The sequence below is a fragment of the Salvelinus namaycush genome, chromosome 15, assembly GCF_016432855.1.
Source record: "Salvelinus namaycush isolate Seneca chromosome 15, SaNama_1.0, whole genome shotgun sequence".
Classification (NCBI taxonomy): domain Eukaryota; kingdom Metazoa; phylum Chordata; class Actinopteri; order Salmoniformes; family Salmonidae; genus Salvelinus; species Salvelinus namaycush.
Genome location: NC_052321.1, coordinates 6,691,105 through 6,713,938, shown reverse-complemented (window position 1 = coordinate 6,713,938; position 22,834 = coordinate 6,691,105). Strand labels below are relative to the sequence as shown.

Below are 22,834 nucleotides of genomic sequence, written 5' to 3'. Positions count from 1 at the left end.
ACCCGAGCCTAAATTGCATTTATATCACACCTTTTCTTTCCCAATCATTACATCATTTCAACACACCCAAAATAAACTGGAATTTCAAAACGTCAATCAAAAAAGATGACAAAAAAATCAGTCCCAAAGATTTGAAGGAATTTCAGTCTTTACTGTCAAACAAATGGGTACTGTACTGTGGAAAAACGAAAACATTTTACATTCCCTCTGAATGGTCGTGTTCTGCGTCAGTTTTCATACACTCAAACAAAGACCCAAACAAGGACAACAACATATTGTTTTAATAATTTTTTATTAGAAAATTATTCCATCATGGTTACATTGTTATGGTCACATGTCAAACATCTGCATATATCCAATCATTAAGTTTGGTGCTGAAAAAACAGGGCTACATTCAGGAGGCAAACGTTTCAGAATGTTGCTGATAGAAATGTAATGAATAGTGCTGTTGCGATTCTTTATCCTACATGTCAGAAAGGTCTGATTGTTCTCTACATAATATATTTATCTCTGAACGTTCCACAATATTGTGCCCTGCTGAATGCAGCCCAGGTATAACCAATGTCATGCATGCCCTGGAAACTTTTAAAAATCACTTTGTATTACTAGAAAACAAACCCCAGATGAAGGACCAGTTCAGTCCAGACATTACCAGTGTGGTACAGATCACTCTTGGTGTGATTACTTTTGCCCGGGTGTGAGAGAGATTTCAATATGCATGACATGTTTTGTTCATGAATATTCCAAGTAAACAAGAAGCAGGAGTCAAGGTCAGTATGGTAGCTAAGTCACAGGTTTAAGAGAGATATCTCTCCTTTAAGCCTTGGAGTGATTCAAAACGGCTGTAAATATCACAGTGGACCTTTAATAAGCCTTGGAGTAGTGATTCCTTGCAGGTGGCAGAAAGTACGGTAGCATTACCGAGCCGAACCGAGCTATACTGAGCTAGCCTGGTTACACTTCCACCATAGTTGTCAGATCCATGCTGAAAAGGACCAAGTGAAAAGGTAATATCAAGCCAGCCTGGTACGGTTTGGTTCGGCAGTATAGTGTGACAAGGGTTTTGCAGAGGAAACAATGACAGTGCAATGGTCTGATTAGTACAAACCTCTTATTTACAGATCTAGCTTGAGACAGGAAGAGAAGGGAGACTCAGGAAGGAAGTGACCTCGGCAGCAGACGATATATAACAGTGTAGTCCAAATATGTTTGAAACAGAGGAGGCTGGTGGGAGGAGCTATAGGAGGCCAGGCTCAATGTAAAGACTGGAATGGAATAAATGGAACGGTATCAAAAACATATCGAAACCGCAAACATGGAATCCTCATTAGACTCCATTCCATTAATTATATTCCAGCCATTACAATGAGCCTGTCCTCCTATAGCTCCTCCCACCAGCCTCTTGAAACGGAGTTCAACTTCAGCTCTGTCAAGCACAGAATAGCCTCCCAAAATGATGCTTTCAGCAGGTGTAAATAATAATTGATTATTCATTGAAATATTTATGTATTTGTTTTTAAAGGGCTCTTTGAAATGCCGGTGTGATACTTTACCATATTACAGTTTGCAGAGTAATGAAGTCGTTGCAATACCTCAGGAAGCCAGACGATGGCAGTAGAGAGTTTAACATCGTCATATTTCTATGTATTCTCACAGAATTCAATCTATCCATTGCACACTTGGCCTAGTAACCAACTGCCTGTGGTAAACCTGCTGCATTCATTGTAAAATACACATCACACGATGAAATATAGTGTAATCATAGGAGTATTTGTTATTTTACTCTCTATCAGCATCAGTTTGAACCATATGTATGTGCTTTCTGTATAGACCAAATGCCCATCATCAGTAGAAATCTTTCTTTGTCTTTCCAAGGCGGAGTGGTATCTGTAGTAGGCCAGAGAGGCAACCATAATGACATAGGGAAGAGATTCAACTCCTACTTTTCTATTGGTTTCCTGAGCTGTGAAATATACAAAGCAAAGGAGAAAGACGGAACGATAAAAAACAAAACAATAGGTACTGCCTGTTGTATCTTCCTTTTGTTACGATGATCTTCGCCCCCCAACCAATCCATGACCCGCCCCGCCCTGCAACAATCCAGTCCTATGAACTAACCTAGGATCAGCTTGTCCTGCCCAAATCCTATCCTAAACTATTAATGGTGGAAAAGCAAAACTAGGGGCGGGTCTAGGGGCAACTTCGTCCTACTCCAAGCCTCTGGGGATGCATCCCTTCCCCACCCAGATCCATAAAGAAACTGCACGTCTGTTGCCCCAAAATGTCTGCCTCACACTATTCGCCACTGCATGACGCTCATGTCCTTGCCCCCGGTGGAAACCAGGCAACTGTCGTCAAACAGGAAGTTCACATTGGTCACATGACTGCTGTGTCCGCCATAGACATGACTGGGAGCCTGAAAGGAGAAAAAAAAACTCAATCAATCAAACAAAAATGCAACCAATGCAGCCATGTAATCTTCACAGGCTCTTCTCAATGTATATATTTAACGGATTTAAAAAAAATCTTACCCGGAATTGACAGCAGGGGTATGAGAAAAGGCAGACTTTTCCAAAGTCGTCTCCTGTGACAAGCAGCTGCTTCTCATTAGATCTGGAGACTGCGTTGATGTCAGTCCCGTCAGAGCCATCAGGCCATAACCCTGTGGACCAGAGGTATAGTATTGGTCCCATTATGTTATATTCTCCTATCCCTGCACTCTGCACACAATGTGAATGGCCATACGGTCACACATCCAGCCCAATTATTGGCAAAAGAGCTGATCTGACTGGTCAAAAGACCAGTTAGTGGCGAAAAGATCAGAATTGGGCTGCCGGTATAAACGCAGCCTATGTGTCCAGCAAATAGATTCTCCAGCTGCTTCAACAAATATATTCTCCAGCTGCTTCAACAAATATATTCTCCAGCTGCTTCAACAAATAGATTCTCCAGCTGCTTCAACAAATAGATTCTCCAGCTGCTTCAACAAATAGATTCTCCAGCTGCTTCAACAAATAGATTCTCCAGCTGCTTCAACAAATAAATTCTCCAGCTTCTTCAACAAATAGATTCTCCAGCTGCTTCAACAAATAGATTCTCCAGCTGCTTCAACAAATATATTCTCCAGCTGCTTCAACAAATAGATTCTCCAGCTGCTTCAACAAATAGATTCTCCAGCTGCTTCAACAAATAGATTCTCCAGCTTCTTCAACAAATACATTCTCCAGCTGCTTCAACAAATAGATTCTCCAGCTGCTTCAACAAATAGATTCTCCAGCTTCTTCAACAAATATATTCTCCAGCTGCTTCAACAAATATATTCTCCAGCTGCTTCAACAAATATATTCTCCAGCTGCTTCAACAAATATATTCTCCAGCTGCTTCAACAAATATATTCTCCAGCTGCTTCAACAAATATATTCTCCAGCTGCTTCAACAAATACATTCTCCAGCTGCTTCAACAAATAGATTCTCCAGCTGCTTCAACAAATAGATTCTCCAGCTGCTTCAACAAATAAATTCTCCAGCTTCTTCAACAAATACATTCTCTAGCTGCTTCAACAAATAGATTCTTCGACATATAGATTCTCCAGCTGCTTCAACAAATAGATTCTCCAGCTGCTTCAACAAATAAATTCTCCAGCTTCTTCAACAAATACATTCTCTAGCTGCTTCAACAAATAGATTCTTCAACAAATAGATTCTCCAGCTGCTTCAAAAAATAGATTCTCCAGCTGCTTCAACAAATAGATTCTCCAGCTGCTTCAACAAATATATTCTCCAGCTGCTTCAACAAATAGATTCTCCAGCTGCTTCAGCAAATACATTCTCCAGCTGCTTCAACAAATAGATTCTCCAGCTGCTTCAGCAAATATATTCTCCAGCTGCTTCAATAAATATATTCTCCAGCTGCTTCAACAAATATATTCTCCAGCTGCTTCAACAAATAGATTCTCCAGTTTCTTCAACATTGCTCACCAAAGACTTGGAAGCCCAGGGTGCAGGTGGAGGTGGCCCAGGGGATGTCCCGCGTGGTCTCCACACTCACCACCTGTTTACACACAGATGGGATCCCTGGAACGACATACAGCTGATTGAAACGGGGAGGTGCTACCGGAACTTGTCCAATAAGAACACAGATTTTCATTTTTAATTTCAATGAACCAAACAATACTTACAATAGAGTATCTCATAGTCTCCTGAGTTGGACACCAGGTACTGAGAGTCCACTGACCAGTCCAGATGGGTGATGAAGCTGGAGTGGCCCTGAGAGACAGAACGAGACAGAACGAGAGAGACAGAGAGAGAGAGAGAGAGAGAGAGAGAAACAGAGAGAGAGAGAGAGAGAGAGGGAGAGAAACAGACAGTGAGAGAAACAGAGAGAGAGAGAGAGAGAGAAACAGAGACAGTGAGAGAGAAACAGAGAGAGAGAGAAAGAGACAGAGAAAAACAGAGAAACAGAGACAGTGAGAGGGAGAGAGCCAGTGTGTGTATGAGAGAGAGAGAGAGAGAGAGAGAGAGGATGAAGGTTGAAGAAAAGAGAGAGAGAGATGATGGGAATCAGCTATAGTCGGATGGATGACTCAGCTTGTTATAAACCGTAATGCACTATGCCATAAGTGCGCATCATTTAGCATGTCCTCCTGGTTTGAGGCTGAGGAGAAGAGGGGCTAGGTCCTAAATATAAAAGGTGCTCACCGAGCACTTTCCCAATCTGCTGTACTTCCTTCCACTCTCCCCCACTACGTAGATATAGATGTAGTTATCGTGAGAGCCGATCGCCAGGAAATTACCATCTAGGAATAAGGACAGGAGATTAGGTTAAACAGATAACATGGCCTGCATCAGTATTACAGTATGGTCTGTATCAGTATCACAGTCAACCTGTAACTGTTAGGATTTTCTCATAGTAGGCCTACTGTAGACCTCTTGGTATCACTTCGCAGCAGAGGGGTTTTAATGCATTATGATGCAGCTATAAAGCATTATAAGTATGGCACCCTTATATTTTCTTACAACCATCTGATAATGATCCTGACTAAATAACAGCCATTTACTGATCCTGACTAAATAACAGCCATTTACTGATCCTGACTAAATAACAGCCATTTACTGATCCTGACTAAATAACAGCCATTTACTGATCCTGACTAAATAACAGCCATTTACTGATCCTGACTAAATAACAGCCATTTACTGATCCTGACTAAATAACAGCCATTTACTGATCCTGACTAAATAACAGCCATTTACTGATCCTGACTAAATAACAGCCATTTAATGATCCTGACTAAATAACAGCCATTTACTAACCCTGACTAAATAACAGCCATTTACTGATCCTGACTAAATAACAGCCATTTACTGATCCTGACTAAACAACAGCCATTTAACGATCCTGACTAAATAACAGCCATTTACTGATCCTGACTAAATAACAGACTTTTAACGATCCTGACTAAATAACAGCCATTTAATGATCCTGACTAAAGAACAGCCATTTTAATTTAAAAGATGTACTATGAATATTCATCCTTATAATGAGTCACAATAAAGTCTCATACATGCTCATAACAAGTCGCCTAATAAAGCATCATTCGAGCCTATGGGAGCCCTTACCTGGAGCAAAGCAGATAACAGACAGCTGTTCATTCCCATCTGTGTGCACTGTGACTAGATCCTTAGAGTCGGTGTCCAGCACCAGCCACCTGTGTGACGAAAGATACCCATCTTCTCATTATCAAAAGTATACTGACACATCACATATCTCCTGTAATTCCACAAAGCCCACGTTGAGACTCCTATCGTAATGAAAAAAAACACTATAGAAATGACGTGTTGTTGTTATTATTAGTACGGTCTCTATGGCTTTTGTGATGGAATTGGCATAGTACGATTCTCCTCAAGCACTACGCTGTCACCTGCCGGTCTGCGTTCCTATAGCGACCACTGCTCCAGAGGGATGGAATCCAGCGGACTGGGCCGCGTCCTACCCATGAAAGAAAACAAAAGGAAGTTTCACGTCAACGCTGCATCCTGAAACATTTACCACACCCAAATAACCAGCCTCAGTGAACAACTAATACAACACAAAGAGACTGAAGTTTTTTGGAGATGTATAAACACAAAGTCTTGACATAATTACCCTACGCTTTCCTCCGCTATCTTAGAACTAGGACCCAGACTGAGTTTTTCCTGAAGCAGGTCATGTGGTCAGATAAGGCCAACCCCCAACATATTTGGCGTGACGTCATTGCTGGCTATACAGCACAAACAGATCTGTGACCAAGCGAAGCTCGTGGCCCTTCTACTCATACAGTTATGAGTGTAATGTGTGAGGCTCAGGGTTATCCCCAGGGGGCGCTGTCTGTCTGTCCCTCTACCTCCATAGTCTTGGTCCAGACAGGCTGATGTGAGGAGGAGTCCCACAGGCTGACGTGCTTGTCGTGACCACAGGTGAGGAAGTGGGGTTTCCAGGGGTGCACGGCCAACCCCCACAGCTCATCTGTGTGACCCTGGAGAAGGTAGGGAGGCCACTTAGCATATCATCATTTAACAGCTACATCTTTCGAAATTTTAGGTTTAATGTCTGCATGAACTAGAATGTCAGATAATTGTACCCACTTGAGTGATGGGGGTAAATTCGCCATATAAACTGCCCTGTAGAACATAGTTCCTGGTGGTCCCAATAAGTACACTCTCCCCTTTGCCCTCGGCAACAGTCCGGATAGGACCAAATAATTCAGGAACCTGGGAAAAGGTGGGAAAATAAATAATATTATTCATATCAACGGTAAGCTTCCTGCCACAGTGGATGTGAGGGTTGTTTACTCTGTCTTTTCATTGTTTCATATCACAGATGGCTGAGTGAGTGTGTGTGTGGAGGGGGGGGGGGCATGGACAAATCATTGGTATTATTGTTTCCATCAGATAAAATACACATACAGTGCATTCAGAAAGTATTCAGACCCCTTCACTTTTTCCACATTTTGTTACATTACAGCCTAATTCTAAAATGGTTTCAATTGTTTCCCCCCCCCCCCTCATCAATCTACACACATTACCCCAAAATGACAAAGAAAAAAACGTTTTTTTAGACATTTTTGCAAATGTATAACATTTTAAAACTGAAATATCACATTTACATAAGTATTCAGACCCTTTACTCAGTACTTTGTTGAAGCAACTTAGGCAGCGATTACAGCCTCAAGTCTTCTTGGGTTTGACGCTACAAGCTTGGCACACCTGTATTTGGGGAGTTTCTCCCATTCTTCTCTGCAGATCATCTCAAGCTCTGTCAGGTTGGATGGGGAGCGTTGCAACACAGATATTTTCATCATGTCCAATCAATTTCTGTTTTCACTTTGTCATTATGGGGAATCGTGATGTCATTATGGGGTATTGTGATGTCATTATGGGGTATTGTGATGTCATTATGGGGTATTGTGATGTCATTATGGGGTATTGTGATGTCATTATGGGGTATTTTGTGTAGATTGAGTAGGAAAAAAAGGATTTAATCAATTTTAGAATAAGGCTGTAACGTAACAAAATGTGAAATAAGGGAAGGGGTCTGAATACTTTCCGAATGCACGGTACATGCATCAACCAAAACCCACATATTTCTGAAAAAGCTAGCTAAATGTGATGTGTATTCGTGAATGCCAAGCGAAGCCAGGCTTCCCCCCAAAATTGACCCCCACCCCCCCGAAAAACATTAAATAATTTATCTTTCATCTCTGTGTTTCATAATTTTACTTCAATTGGCAAGAGGCTGAATGTATTGCACCGGAGAAAGCATCCGAGCGAGCGAAACAGTGGCCCTCTGTTTCAGTATATGTAGCCCATGTATCTGATGATGTCTGGACTAAAAGTGTATGACATTATTGCCACCCATAGCATTGAATACAATAGCAAGGGAAGCCAGCGAGGCATTTGGCCTCCCTTGATAATTAAAAAAATAAAATAATAGTAAAATCAGTGTTGAGCTAAACCGAAAGAGGTGAACTGTTAATGGTCCTTGTGCACCAAAAAGATGACAGAAAAAAGGTCATTATTGCATCTCACTGTGTCGTTGTCCTCCGGTGGCTAGGTAGCTAGCTAAAATCAGCCCTTTCCTAAATTAGCTATGGATGGAGATAGGGATTTGGACTTGTGGTTTTGCTTAATTCTCCGTTCTGGCCAATGATTATAACGGCGATTCTGATCCAACCATTAATTCATACATTTTGCCCCTGGCCTGAGAGGATGGAAGTTCAATATGTAACTAGATGTAGTAGGCTAATGTTAACTAGCTGGCTCATCATTGCCCATGAAAGGAAATTAGGCTATTGAGTAAGCATTTTAGCCAGGTAGTCTAGGGCAACAAAAACTAAAAGCGTGTGTACTGTATGACAGAGTCATAGACCATTTCGGCAACATGAACGAGAGGAGGATGTCATTGGCGTTTCTCTACAAGTAGGGTGAGTCAACAGGTTTTTTCTACTTGCAAGCACGCACACAGAAATCAGTATCATGGACAGCCACATCATATTTAGCTTACGTTGATTGGACTAAATCGTTCTTGGTATCTTTAAGTTGTCACTGTATTAGACTAAGCAGAGGTGATATGATGATGTTGAAGTTGAAATGGTGCTGGAATGCTGGAGGCAGAAACTGTTTTCATTGCGACTTGCTGTAACTCTCCGTGGTTCTAAATCAATAGTTGTTAGTGGTCCGAAAGTGTTGGAAACATTAACTTGCTTGACCATGCTGTAGGTCATGTAAATTATATTTTTACCCCAATTTCGTGTTATCCAATTGGTAGTTAGTCTTGTCTTATCGCTGCAACTCCCGTACGGACTCGGGAGGGGTGAAGGTCGAGAGCCGTGAGTCAACCAAGCCGCACTGCTTCTTGACACAATGCCCACTTAACCCGGAAGCCAACCGCACCAATGTGTCAGAGGAAACACTTTACACCTGGCGACCGTGTCAGTGTGCACTGGGCCCGGCCTGCCACATGAGTCACTAGTGCGTGATGCGACAAGGACATCCCTGTCAGCCAAACCCTCCCGTAACCCAGACGATGCTGGGTCAATTGTGCACCTTCCCATGGGTCTCCCGGTCACGAACCCAGAATCTCTAGTGGCACAGCTAGCACTGCGATGCAGTGCCTTAGACCACTGCGCCACTCGGGAGACCATATAACTGTTTGTTACATGCAATATTTACTCTGGTTTTGTGATGAAACAAATGTGTGGTTGAATTTATTCTGCCGCTGTGTGACTTTTCGTTGTCTCGGTGGCGTATGAACTAACAGGTTATAGAGAAAACAACCCAATTGTCACGCTTTTTTTTTCTGGCTTGGCTTCCCAAGTGATTTTACCCACACACTGCTACTGATCTCACCTCAACCGATTGTATCTGCTGGTAGCTCCCATCCCAAGAGATGAGTTTCCGATCTTTTCCCCCTGACACCAGTGTGCCACTCCTCAACATACACAGCGCAAAGATGCTCCCATCGTGTGCGCCCTGAATGGCGTGGCTAATTCGATTAGTGCCTGCATGACAGAGAGAAAGACAGCACACCCTTGGAGAAGGCAGAAGATAGTGGTTTGTTCTACCTCACAACACATGTTCCTCTCACAAGACAGGCCTTGTTGTTCTATTCTAGGCATGACCCTGTTCTGACCCTAGCAATATGACAACTCTCTCATGATAAAGAGCCTTTGATGCGCCAAAACGCCTGACATCAGCAGCAAAGCCCATGCGTAAGAGATACAAACTTTGAAAACAACAGGACGGTGCAGCTGGGGTAGGATAAATACTCAGCATGTCTGTTTCATTTGCTTCGCCATAATTGTATTTTCTCTTCAAGATGTATGTGTAGAACTTGTGAGGTGTTAATACCCCAGAATTGTGACGTATGTGAGTTTTGCTTATTACTTCATTTTCCTTATAGCTGACATAAAGTGTTGTAAAGAGTTGACTTTACATTTCGATCTATCGAATGACAGTTTTACCTTTCCCCCACACCAGTATATTTCCACTTGAGTCTCCAGTTATGGTGTCTCCGTTTTCTGAAAAAGTCACACTCAAGACAAACTTGGGCTTCTCTTGTTTCTGTAAGAAACATAAATATGGCTTTATTTACTTGGGGGGGCAGAGATAGAACTGAATTGCAGATATGCAGCGTCACTAAACACTACAGAACCTTCTGTAGCATGGGGTAAAGAACTAAAGCAACACAAACAGTCCTTGCTACATCGACTTTGGCAAAAGAAAAGCGTCTGCTAAATGGCGTAAATCATATTGATTTTGACAAATACATTTTATCCTAAAACTCAAGATTATCTAACAGATTAACATAAAGACGGTATAAATAAGAGATCTCAAGTCGTACCTCAAACAAGCCTTGCTTCTTGACAAGGGTACCTCTTTCCAGTGTCCAGAAGTAGAGATGGGACTTCCCACACGTGACTATAATGTTGGTGTCGGTGGGGTGGAAGTGGACAGCGAACACTCCCTCGTTGGAACACTGTACCGGGGACAGAAAGAGTCCTGGTTACTGGTATTTCAGAGTGCCTCTGACTCTATCTGTTTTAGGGGCAATGTGAACATTCTGAGGTTATGGCTGAACATTCCCCTTACAAATCATCAGAGCATTTCAAATGTCTATGAGGATATATAGAGCAACTCAAAAGCCAGGTAAGCTTTTCCTGAGATCTGAAGACTTGTGCGTTGGATCCCCAAGCTAATGCCTAGAATTTAGCTCAAAGGGCTAACACATGTTCAAACCCCAGGTCACACACACACACACACACACACACACACACACACACTCACCTTGACGTCAGCCAGTCTCTCCTCTCTCTGCCAGTCCCACACGGAGAGTACATGGTCGTTGGAGTCGTCTACTACACACAGTGTGTTGCCTCCGTTCTGCACAGACCAACAGAGAGAGGGATCAGCCCTGTCCTCAGTTATTTAAGAAAGCTTTTCTGACCAGTCAAAGCACACTCAACATCTGGTTCATATATCAGCTACGATTGTTTTCATGAAGGGTCCATAGCTTACCGATTTTGAGAAGGCGAGGCAAACCAGGGCGCGGTCAAAGAAGCCTGTTCCCAGAACGTGGAGGGTGTTGAGACTCACTGAGTCCCAAACCCGCACATGAGGAGCCAACTGCTGTCAGCACACACACACACACACGCACACGCACACGCACACGCAGACACAGACACAGACACAGACACAGACACAGACACAGACACAGACACAGACACAGACACACACAGACATAGACACACACAGACACACACACACAGACACACACACATCATTTCTAATCATGAAATAAGTGAAGTGATCATAGATTTAAAGTTATTTGACAATGAGAGGTCCCTTACTTTGCCATCGGAAGAGGTGCCTGCCACCTGTCCCGTTGCTATGGTGATTTTATCAGGATGGACAGCCAGGCTATTGGAACAGAGAGACGGCAAACACTTTGAACATCTGACTGGCCGATTTGAACAATGAAGAAAAACCACAGAGACCTCAAAGCAGATGTTTTGTGTCTGACGAAACTGTGAGTTGCTATCATATTATGTCGTTCTGTCAAACTCAAGGTCATGGGGTTTCGTTACAGGAAGTCATGTCTGATTTGATTCTTACCGATGTTGACAAGACTCCTCCCTCTTCTATTACTGATGGCTGATAGTACACTACAGAAGGACACTACAGAAGGACACTACAGAAGGACACTACAGAAGGGCATTACATAAGGGCACTACAGAAGGACACTACAGAAGGGCATTACATAAGGGCACTACAGAAGGACACTACGGAACGGCACTGCAGAAGGGCACTGCAGAAGGGCACTGCAGAAGGACACTACAGAAGGACACTACAGAAGGACACTACAGAAGGGCACTACAGAGGGCACTACAGAAGGACACTACAGAAGGACACTACATGAGGACACTACAGAAGGACACTACAGAAAGGCACTACAGAAGGGCACTACGCCTTACAGAGAAATAAGAGAATATCAGAGGCATCTGTACTACAGAGTGAGAATAAAGCTAACGTCTCCCTGTGCCCTGCCACAAATCAACTCTTATTAATTAGATGTTCATTATCAGCGTGACCCCAGGCCGACCCCTCGCCTGTTAATATGCCAGTGAGTTTTTACCTCATTATATTTCCTACCAGCCTTTTTTTCTGTCAGATAATTACCTGCCCAACACTATAACTGAGGAAAAGCAGCTGCAGACCAGCCACTCATTTACTTTAGCCTGCCTCATTATGAAGGGGTTATTCCATAGGATTAGACAGGAATACTGATCAAAGCAGGTGTGTAACAAGCATCCGCATCAAGGCGTATAACAAAGCACAGCTTTTTCATAAATTAAGCCCTTCCAACTTGGAGTTGTGTTGCCTGTCTCTTTGGATAGCGGAAAGATAGCAAATTATTTCAATACATTGCTTAATAAATGTTGAATACTGTCGGTCTGAGAATATTGTACACGGCAGATGGTGACAATGATTTAGGGGTTAAATAGGGCAGTGTCTCTTTTGGCATGACCTAGCAGCAGGTAACCTAGTGGTAGAGCATTGGACCAGTAACCGAAAGGTTGCTGGATTGAATCCTCGAGCTGACAAGGTAAAAATCTGTTGTTCTGCCCCTGAGCAAGGCAGTTAACCCACTGTTCCCCAGGCGCTGTGGATGTCGATTATGGCAGCCCCCCGCACCTCTCTGATTCAGAGGCTGGGTTAAATGCGGAAGACACATTTCAGTTGAAGGCATTCAGTTGTACAACTGACTAGGTATCCCCCTTTCCCTTTGCCTCTCTGAATCTTAGGCCCTACTGTTTGACAAGTAAGGTGTCCAGATAAGAACATCATCACACATCAGATTGAAATGTCGTCCACTGATAGGTGACAGAACACAGCATACAGGAGAAATATCGTGTTGTGTCATATCCTGTTTCCTCTCACCACTTGATGTCGTCAGTGTGGCCGGTGTAGTGTCTCTGGAGCTGCTCGTCCACGTTGTAGAGAACCACCACAGAAGCAATGAAGTACACTGTCTCTCCCGTGGGTAACAGGTACAGGTTAGAGCGACAGTCACGCCCCCTGTACCCATAACTGGACATTTAGGTCAAGAGCCACACAACTTCAACGGAACATCAAATGTAGCCTACATATAAACCAACCTAGAATGTCTGAATTCAATGAGGCACGTTAATAAAAGCTCTTGGGCTCCTTAGGGCCACCGTAGTCTATATTTACAACCTAATCACCCAGCATGCACCCAACCTTCCAGAGTTCCAAATGGATAATTCAGTAAGATACTGAAAGTCGGTTCTAGCCACCTTTCCTTTGTTGGAAAATTCACAGTCGCCTTCAGGCAAAACACTAGACTGAACACAGAACATTCATTGTTTCATCCTGATTCTGGTGTTTCCAGAAATAGGCTTTTTTTATACCCAGTTTAATCTCCTCTCTCTCTCTCTCTCTGCTGAAATGGGGGTTGATACCTTCAGGGACAGAGAGGAGGAGAAAGGAGGGAGCTGACTACATTTTCAGCTCAGTCTGCTGGCTTCTGATTTTATGCAATTGCTGAATGCAAGAAAGCAGGGTTTGTATTTCAGTATGCAGTAGAGATGAATAGGAAATAAATATCTATTGGAACATCCAGGAGATGTGACTTTACATTCACAGCTGTGCAATCTGAATGTTACTTAGCAATACATGGGGGATACATCTTACAATGCATCTCTGGCCTGAAAGTGTAGATTTTCAAGCCTACTGTTATGTACATACACTACCGTTCAAACGTTTGGGGTCACTTAGAAATTTGTTTTTGAAAGAAAAGCTTTTTTTTTTGTCCATTAAAATAACATCAAATTGATCAGAAACACAGTGTAGACATTGTTAATGTTGTAAATGACTATTACAGCTGGAAACGGCAGATTTTTTTAAATGGAATATCTACATAGGCCCATTATCAGCAACCATCACTCCTGTGTTCCAATGGCACATTGTGTTAGCTAATCCAAGTTTATCATTTTAAAAAAGATAATTGATCACTAGAAAACCCTTTTGCAATTATGTTAGCACAGCTGAACACTGTTGTGCTGATTAAAGAAGCAATAAAACTTGCCTTCTTTAGACTAGTTGAGTACCTTGAGCATCAGCATTTGTGGGTTCGATTACAGGCTCAAAATGGCCAGAAACAACTGAGCAAGAGGACAAGTACATTAGAGTGTCTAGTTTGAGAAACAGATGCCTCACAAGTCCTCAACTGGCAGCTTCATTAAATAGTACCCGCAAAACACCAGTCTCAACGTCAACAGTGAAGAGGCGACTCCAGGATGCTGGCCTTCTAGGCAGAGTTACAAAGAAAAAGCAATTTCTCAGACTGGGCAATAAAAAGAAAAGATTAAGATGGGCAAAAGAACACAGACACTGGACAGAGGAACTCTGCCTAGGAGGCCAGCATCCCCGAGTCGCCTCTTCACTGTTGACGTTGAGACTGGTGTTTCGCAGGTACTATTTAATGAAGCTGCCAGTTGAGGACTTGTGAGGCATCTGTTTCTCAAACTAGACACTCTAATGTACTTGTCCTCTTGCTCAGTTGTGCACTGGGGCCTCCCACTCCTCTTTCTATTCTGGTTAGAGACAGTTTGCGCTGTTCTGTAAAGGGAGTAGTACACAGCGTTGTACGAGATCTTCAGTTTCTTGGCAATTTCTCGCATGGAACAGCATTCATTTCTCAGAACAAGAATAGACTGACGAGTTTCAGAAGAAAGGTATTTGTTTCTGGCCATTTTGAACCTGTAATTGAACCCACAAATGCTGATGCTCCAGATACTCAACTAGTCTAAAGAAGGCCAGTTTTTGTAACGAACGTCGTCGGGAGAAGGAGAAGAGGACCAAGGTGCAGCGTGGTAAGTGTCCATATTACTTTTAATAAATATGACACTTGAACAAAAACCAACAAAAGGACAAACGAATAGTTCTGGAAGGTATAAACAGAAAACAACTACCCACAACTCAAAGTGGGAAAACAGGATACCTAAGTATGGTTCTCAATCAGAGACAACGATAGACAGCTGCCTCTGATTGGGAACCATACCAGGCCAAACACATAGAAATACAAAACATAGAACAACATAGAACACCAGACATAGAATGCCCACCCAAACTCACGCCCTGACCAACCAAAATAGAGACATAAAAAGGATCTCTAAGGTCAGGGCGTGACAGTTTTATTGTTTCTTTTAATCAGGACAACAGTTTTCACCTGTGCTAACATAATTGCAAAATGGTTTTCTAATGAGCCTTTTAAAATTATAAACGTGGATTAGCTAACACAACGTGCCATTGGAACACAGGAGTGATGGTTGCTGATAATGGGTCTCTGTACGCCTATGTAGATATTCCATTTAAAAAATCTGCCGTTTCCAGCTACAATAGTCATTTACAACATTAACAATGTCTACACTGTATTTCTGATCTATTTGATGTTATTTTAATGGACAAAAAAAATGACATTTCTAAGTGACCCCAAACTTTTGAACGGTAGTGTACGTTGAGAGTTGTAACGCCACTTCATCAGTTTCTTATCTTTTGAAATATCCATTTTCTATTGGCCGTCCATATTTGAAAATGACCCCACAGCAGTGAAAAAGGATACACCCAGTCCAGTTTGAGCTTCTTGGTTGGCAGGTCCGATTTGGCTTCCAGGCAGTAGGTCTCAACAAGGTCTTTAGCCATGTACATGGTGATGGGTCGTCCCTTCAAATACATTTTCACATATCCTTCCTCTAAAAGAAGCAACAGACATTTTTAGTGGACAATTTGTCATGACTCATTGGTAACGAGGAGGAGTGTTTGTGATGGTGAGAACAGTGTGTGAGAGGAGCGAGAATAAAGAGGGGTGTAGAGACTCTTGAGAATGAAAGAGGGGTGTAGAGACTCTTGAGAACGAAAGAGGGGTGTAGAGACTTGAGAATGAAAGAGGGATGTAGAGACTCTTGAGAATGAAAGAGGGGTGTAGAGACTTGAGAATGAAAGAGGGGTGTAGAGACTTGAGAATGAAAGAGGGGTGTAGAGACTTGAGAATGAAAGAGGGATGTAGAGACTCTTGAGAATGAAAGAGGGGTGTAGAGACTCTTGAGAATGAAAGAGGGGTGTAGAGACTTGAGAATGAAAGAGGGGTGTAGAGACTCTTGAGAATGAAAGAGGGGTGTAGAGACTGTTGAGAATGAAAGAGGGGTGTAGAGACTCTTGAGAATGAAAGAGGGGTGTAGAGACTCTTGAGAACAAAAGAGGGGTGTAGAGACTCTTCAGAATGAAAGAGGGGTGTAGAGACTTGAGAATAAAGGGGGTGTAGAGACTTGAGATGAAAGAGGGGTGTAGAGACTCTGGAGAACAAAAGAGGGGTGTAGAGACTCTTGAGAACGAAAGAGGGGTGTAGAGACTCTTGATTACGAAAGAGGGGTGTAGAGACTCTTGAGAATAAAGGGGGTGTAGAGACTCTTGAGAACAAAAGAGGGGTGTAGAGACTCTGGGGAACAAAAGAGGGGTGTAGAGACTCTTGAGAACGAAAGAGGGGTGTAGAGACTCTTCAGAATGAAAGAGGGGTGTAGAGCAGTGGGGGCTGTTGAAGGGAGGACGGCTCATAATATTGTCTGGAAAGGAGTGAATGGAATGGCATCAAACACACGGAACCCACGGAACCCACGGAACCCATGTATTTGATGTGTTTGATACAATTCCACTCCGTCCACTACCATGAGCCTGTCCTCCCCAATTAAGGTGCCACCAACTTCCTGTGGTGTAGAGATGAGAATGAAAGAGGGGTGTAGAGATGATCAATAGTTTAGAGGGGTGTAGAGACGATCCATAGTTTAGAGGGGTGTAGAGACAATCAATAGTTTAGAGGGGTGTAGAGACAATCAATAGTTTAGAGGGGTGTAGAGACGATCAATAGTTTAGAGGGGTGTAGAGACAATCAATAGTTTAGAGGGGTGTAGAGACGATCAATAGTTTAGAGGGGTGTAGAGACAATCAATAGTTTAGAGGGGTGTAGAGACAATCAATAGTTTAGAGGGGTGTAGAGACAATCAATAGTTTAGAGGGGTGTAGAGACAATCAATAGTTTAGAGGGGTGTAGAGACAATCAATAGTTTAGAGGGGTGTAGAGACAATCAATAGTTTAGAGGGGTGTAGAGACGATCAATAGTTTAGAGGGGTGTAGAGACGATCAATAGTTTAGAGGGGTGTAGAGACAATCAATAGTTTAGAGGGGTGTAGAGACAATCAATAGTTTAGAGGGGTGTAGAGACAATCAATAGTTTAGAGGGGTGTAGAGACAATCAATAGTTTAGAGGGGTGTAGAGACAATCAATAGTTTAGAGGGGTGTAGAGACGATCAATAGTTTAGAGGGGTGTAGAGACAATCAATAGTTTAGAGGGGTGTAGAGACAATCAATAGTTTAGAGGGGTGTAGAGACGATCAATAGTTTAGAGGGGTGTAGAGACAATCAATAGTTTAGAGGGATGTCATGGTTATGAGATGTTGATATACATTTTAAAAATGAAAAGTTTTAAAGGAGTGAATGCATTTAGTAAAGGAAATGATAGATCAGCAAAACACAGAGATAGATTTTCCTTTTATTCAGATAATAACAACGAATGATGCAAAATGAACAGAGAAGACAACATGCATAGGGTCATGGTGCCACAGCAAGGGAAGCAAAAACAACCAAGAAGAAAAAAAAACTGAAGAAAAAAAACTGAAAACGTGACGGTCATGGAGAGGAATGCTTTTTCAAGTCCATTTTTTACACAGAACTCTTTTTCAATCTAGTGTCAAGAGCTGGTATAGGCCTAGCTTAGTAACAGATTTGGAAGTACTGGCTAGGTGATTTGACGGGGCTCCTGTAGTTCGGAGTGTCTAAAGGAGAGTGGCTAACTGACTTTCTCAGGGGGATAGTGAACGTCGGGGTCTTCCTGACTCCAGTGGACCTGACAGACTTGTCAGGTGCACTCTTGGAGTCAGGCGCCGTGTGGGGAGCGGAGGAGCGGCCAGACATGGGTGCCTCAGCGGTTCCAGTCCTTTTCGACGGGCGGGCCAGATATATCTGCACGGTTACTAGGTAGGTGGAAGAGTTGGAAATGGGGCCAGTGGGAAGGAGGAGGGGTCAGTAGAATATATCCAGGTTAGATTTGATCGACAACTTGCTGTTCTGCTACAATGGACGACCACAAAACACGGCACTGGTACGATACAAGCTACCATATCTACTGGTTAACAACCGCTGGTGGGCTAAACTCCTGGGACTCTCACTCTTCAAGTTACGCTTGAGACTTTTACTAAAAGAGTGCATTAGTGGCTCAACATATAACTAATGTCTATGATAAACATGAGACGGTAAAACGTCTCCTTTTTAAAAATCTACTTTAGCTGGCATCAGGGTGAATAACATTCATCTTTAAATATGTTCACTTGACCTACCATGCTTTTCTTATGTATTTGTAAATGTTTTATGTTTTGTTATTGCCACTGACAGCAATGAATTTGTCACAAGGACCATGAGTTTCACGAGAGTCTGCTTCCAAACATGTCTCTTTCATCTTTCTTTAGCCAGGCTTGTGGAAATTGGGCATAAGCTGTCCATCAAACACTCCATTCTGAAGGCCATGCAAGAGAAGGCAACTACAAAAAGACTTCAAAAGCTATAAAGTGAAGACATTGTAATGCAAACAGCCCTTTTCAGGATACGTGATACCAACACAAGACATTTGGCTTGTTCTGCTCTGAAAAGGGGGCTCTTAGGAGATCAGGGTGCACTGCAGAAAATATTTGGTGGGGTTCCTATGGTGACGAGGACAAAAGAGAGCTGTGTGGCTGTGTGCAAACATATCTAGAATGTGGCAATTCCACACTAAGCTTAACAGCTAGTCTAAAAGCATCACTGCAATCAACCAGACACAGTTCAGACTCGGTGTATTAGAGCATGGTTTCCCAAACTCTGCACTAGAACTACATAGCTGATGCAAATAATTGTTTCATCATCAAGCTTTGATTTTTTTTATTTCAGCTGTGTGCTGGGACAAAAACCAAAACGTGTACCCAGAGCCCAAAGACCGAGTATGGGAAACCCTGTGTTAGAGTGTGTATATTAGTCCACAGTTGGCTGACATATTGGGGAGGGATACTATCACACTCACTGTCAACCCAAACCCACCCGTGCCATGGGGCTGCTCTCTGTGCATTGGGCCTATGACTCACAGGCAAAATGAGTCAGTCAGTAGCCTATACTGTACGTTCTCGCATGAGACAAGAACAATAACAGTAGTCTAAGTCTAGTAGCTCCAGGTGTAACGTAATATCCTGCCGACTACGCCATATTGTGATATGGAGGGGTCTTAGCTACCACACTATTTCTTTGGGTGCAATTCCCATGATGGTGGCGTAGTGTGTCAGATAACCCGTCCCCACCCCCACGCCACATACGGCTCCTTTATGTGTAGATTAACTATTTGTCTAAGGCTTTAGGAGAACACAATGTCCAGAGAGCTGCTAACGTAAGGGGGCTTGAGGACCAAAACCTACCTTTGCAGTGTGTCACTCGTCGCATCCCTTGTGAGTTCAGAGAGAAGGGGACAGAAGGACCAGGTGAGGTTTTGCTTCCTGTTCCTGACCTGGACTTCCTGTTCCTGACCTGGACTTCCTGTTCCTGACCTGGACTTCCTGTTTCTGACCTGGATTTACTCATCATTGGGACTCCGTTTTATGCAAGCGCCTTGCCTCAGCCTTGACAACACTTAAGCTATTGTGCTTGATGTATTTTCTATTTGAATCTAGGAAAATCATCCATCCATCCATCTATCCATCTGATCTAGCAGTCTGAACAGGGGCATCTGACAATTTCACATAGGCCACAGGCTAAGCATGTAGTGTTTCTGTTACTTGTTTGGTCGTTATGGATTTGTGGAAGATTAGATGGGCTATAGAGAGATTCTAATCAACAGAAAACAATTCCACAGATTATACGAAGGCATAGTGTCCATTGGGACTATTCAGATTATACGAAGGCACAGTGTCCATTGGGACTATTCAGATTATACGAAGACACAATGTCCATTGGGACTATTCAGATTATACGAAGGCATAGTGTCCATTGGGACTATTCAGGTTATACGAATTCACAGTGTCCATTGGGACTATTCAGATTATATACGATGGCACAGTGTCCATTGGGACTATTCAGATTATACGAAGGCACAATGTCCATTGGGACTATTCAGATTATACGAAGGCACAGTGTCCATTGGGACTATTCAGATTATACGAAGGCACAGTGTCCTTTGGGACTATTCAGATTATACGAAGACACAGTGTCCATTGGGACTATTCAGATTATACGAAGACACAGTGTCCTTTGGGACTATTCAGATTATACGAAGGCACAGTGTCCATTGGGACTATTCAGATTATACGAAGACACAGTGTCCATTGGGACTATTCAGATTATACGAAGACACAGTGTCCTTTGGGACTATTCAGATTATACGAAGGCACAATGTCCATTGGGACTATTCAGATTATACGAAGGCACAGTGTCCATTGGGACTATTCAGATTATACCAAGGCACAATGTCCATTGGGACTATTCAGATTATACGAAGGCACAGTGTCCTTTGGGACTATTCAGATTATACGAAGGCACAGTGTCCTTTGGGACTATTCAGATTATACGAAGGCACAGTGTCCATTGGGACTATTCAGATTATACGAAGACACAGTGTCCTTTGGGACTATTCAGATTATACGAAGGCACAATGTCCATTGGGACTATTCAGATTATACGAAGGCACAGTGTCCATTGGGACTATTCAGATTATACCAAGGCACAATGTCCATTGGGACTATTCAGATTATACGAAGGCATAGTGTCCATTGGGACTATTCAGATTATACGAAGGCACAATGTCCATTGGGACTATTCAGATTATACGAAGGCATAGTGTCCATTGGGACTATTCAGATTATACCAAGGCACAATGTCCATTGGGACTATTCAGATTATACCAAGGCACAATGTCCATTGGGACTATTCAGGCATCATCTCGATAGCTGTTATGTGTAATCAGTCATTTACATTGACTTTTTAAGGTTGAAGGTTTATGACACTACCCTGGGACTGTGCTGGTCTGATCAGGCTATTATAGACAATAATTGATTCAAATCATCAGTACATTTTCTCTGTTGATCAGCACCAACTGTCTTGCTGGAATCAACCCTCAGCCACAGTAAGGTTCAGCAAGAATCAACCCTCAGCCACAGTAAGGTTCAGCAAGAATCAACCCTCAGCAACAGTAAGGTTCAGCAAGAATCAACCCTCAGCAACAGTAAGGTTCAGCAAGAATCAACCCTCAGCCACAGAAAGGTTCAGCAAGAATCAACCCTCAGCAACAGTAAGGTTCAGCAAGAATCAACCCTCAGCCACAGTAAGGTTCAGCAAGAATCAACCCCCAGCCACAGTAAGGTTCAGCAAGAATCAACCCTCAGCCACAGTAAGGTTCAGCAAGAATCAACCCTCTGCCACAGTAAGGTTCAGCAAGAATCAACCCTCAGCCACAGTAAGGTTCAGCAAGAATCAACCCTCAGCCACAGTAAGGTTCAGCAAGAATCAACCCCCAGCCACAGTAAGGTTCAGCAAGAATCAACCCTCAGCCACAGTAAGGTTCAGCAAGAATCAACCCTCAGCCACAGTAAGGTTCAGCAAGAATCAACCCTCAGCCACAGTAAGGTTCAGCAAGAATCAACCCTCAGCAACAGTAAGGTTCAGCAAGAATCAACCCTCAGCCACAGAAAGGTTCAGCAAGAATCAACCCTCAGCAACAGTAAGGTTCAGCAAGAATCAACCCTCAGCCACAGTAAGGTTCAGCAAGAATCAACCCCCAGCCACAGAAAGGTTCAGCAAGAATCAACCCTCAGCAACAGTAAGGTTCAGCAAGAATCAACCCTCAGCCACAGTAAGGTTCAGAGGGGTGATGATCAATCAGGGAGAATTACACCAGATAAATCAGCCTCATGGGATACAGCAATCTAATTTACACAGTGATCAATACCACCCTGGAGATATCATGGTGTTTACTGTTACTACTACTGCATACAAACTCACACAGTAAAACGTGCAATACAGGTGTATATTACTCCAGGTAAGGAAAGGAAAAAGGAAATCAGATGACAATGGAGGTTGAAATGCTTCATCGGAATTTATGTGAGGATGGAAGAGGTTATGGAAGGTTGGATGATTAATGGTTTGGAGGATGAATGTTTTCAACACATTACAACAGAAACGTCACCACTGTACATCACAGCACATCACAGAACAGCCTTGAGTGGTAGTCTGTGAGCTGAGAATTAACCAAGTGAGCAAAAGTGGTTGAAATGACATCATTACAACCAAACGTGTGTCACTATGACATCATTGCGACCAGTTTGTCCCGATAAGGAGGAGGCGCTAACTTTAACCTGCAAAGAACTAGTAACATACCTTATATTTGTTTTTGCACGTCTGTTAAACAATGCTGACAAATTGAATTAACCCTGTAACTCACAGGGAGCCAATGAGTGCATGGCATCACTGATTAGAGTACCGTCGGCTCTTACCTGTATTGAAAACGGGCTCCTTCAGTTTGCTGCAAGGTGGATGGAAAAAAAAGCTGTGTCAACACTTTCCGTCACTGCGACCAGGTATGTTCAATCAAGCGCAGATAAAGTTTTTGAATGATAACAAACACTACTTGAACCCAGGGTCATGTGCAGTAG

The 22,834-nt window shown here is 42.9% G+C and overlaps 1 protein-coding gene across 2 annotated transcripts in view; it reads right to left on the bottom strand.

Moving 5' to 3' along the window:
- Positions 1-273: 273 nt before the first annotated feature.
- LOC120060151 (echinoderm microtubule-associated protein-like 1) overlaps positions 274-22,834 on the bottom strand; it is a 66,304-nt gene continuing 43,743 nt past the window's right edge. Inside the window, exons 5-22 of one of the 2 annotated variants that reach the window (XM_039009259.1) lie at positions 22,676-22,704; positions 15,683-15,812; positions 12,979-13,128; positions 11,388-11,457; positions 11,056-11,166; positions 10,825-10,920; positions 10,382-10,516; positions 10,002-10,101; positions 9,388-9,539; positions 6,625-6,750; positions 6,384-6,515; positions 5,922-5,989; positions 5,620-5,708; positions 4,699-4,796; positions 4,179-4,266; positions 3,979-4,074; positions 2,532-2,662; positions 274-2,416 (exon numbers count right to left, since the gene is read on the bottom strand). In XM_039009259.1, coding sequence (XP_038865187.1) covers positions 2,291-2,416; positions 2,532-2,662; positions 3,979-4,074; positions 4,179-4,266; positions 4,699-4,796; positions 5,620-5,708; positions 5,922-5,989; positions 6,384-6,515; positions 6,625-6,750; positions 9,388-9,539; positions 10,002-10,101; positions 10,382-10,516; positions 10,825-10,920; positions 11,056-11,166; positions 11,388-11,457; positions 12,979-13,128; positions 15,683-15,812; positions 22,676-22,704 — 1,927 coding nt within the window. In that variant the 3' untranslated portion in view covers positions 274-2,290. The remainder of the gene's footprint in view (positions 2,417-2,531; positions 2,663-3,978; positions 4,075-4,178; positions 4,267-4,698; positions 4,797-5,619; positions 5,709-5,921; positions 5,990-6,383; positions 6,516-6,624; positions 6,751-9,387; positions 9,540-10,001; positions 10,102-10,381; positions 10,517-10,824; positions 10,921-11,055; positions 11,167-11,387; positions 11,458-12,978; positions 13,129-15,682; positions 15,813-22,675; positions 22,705-22,834) is intronic. The other variant, XM_039009260.1, reaches the window with a different exon arrangement.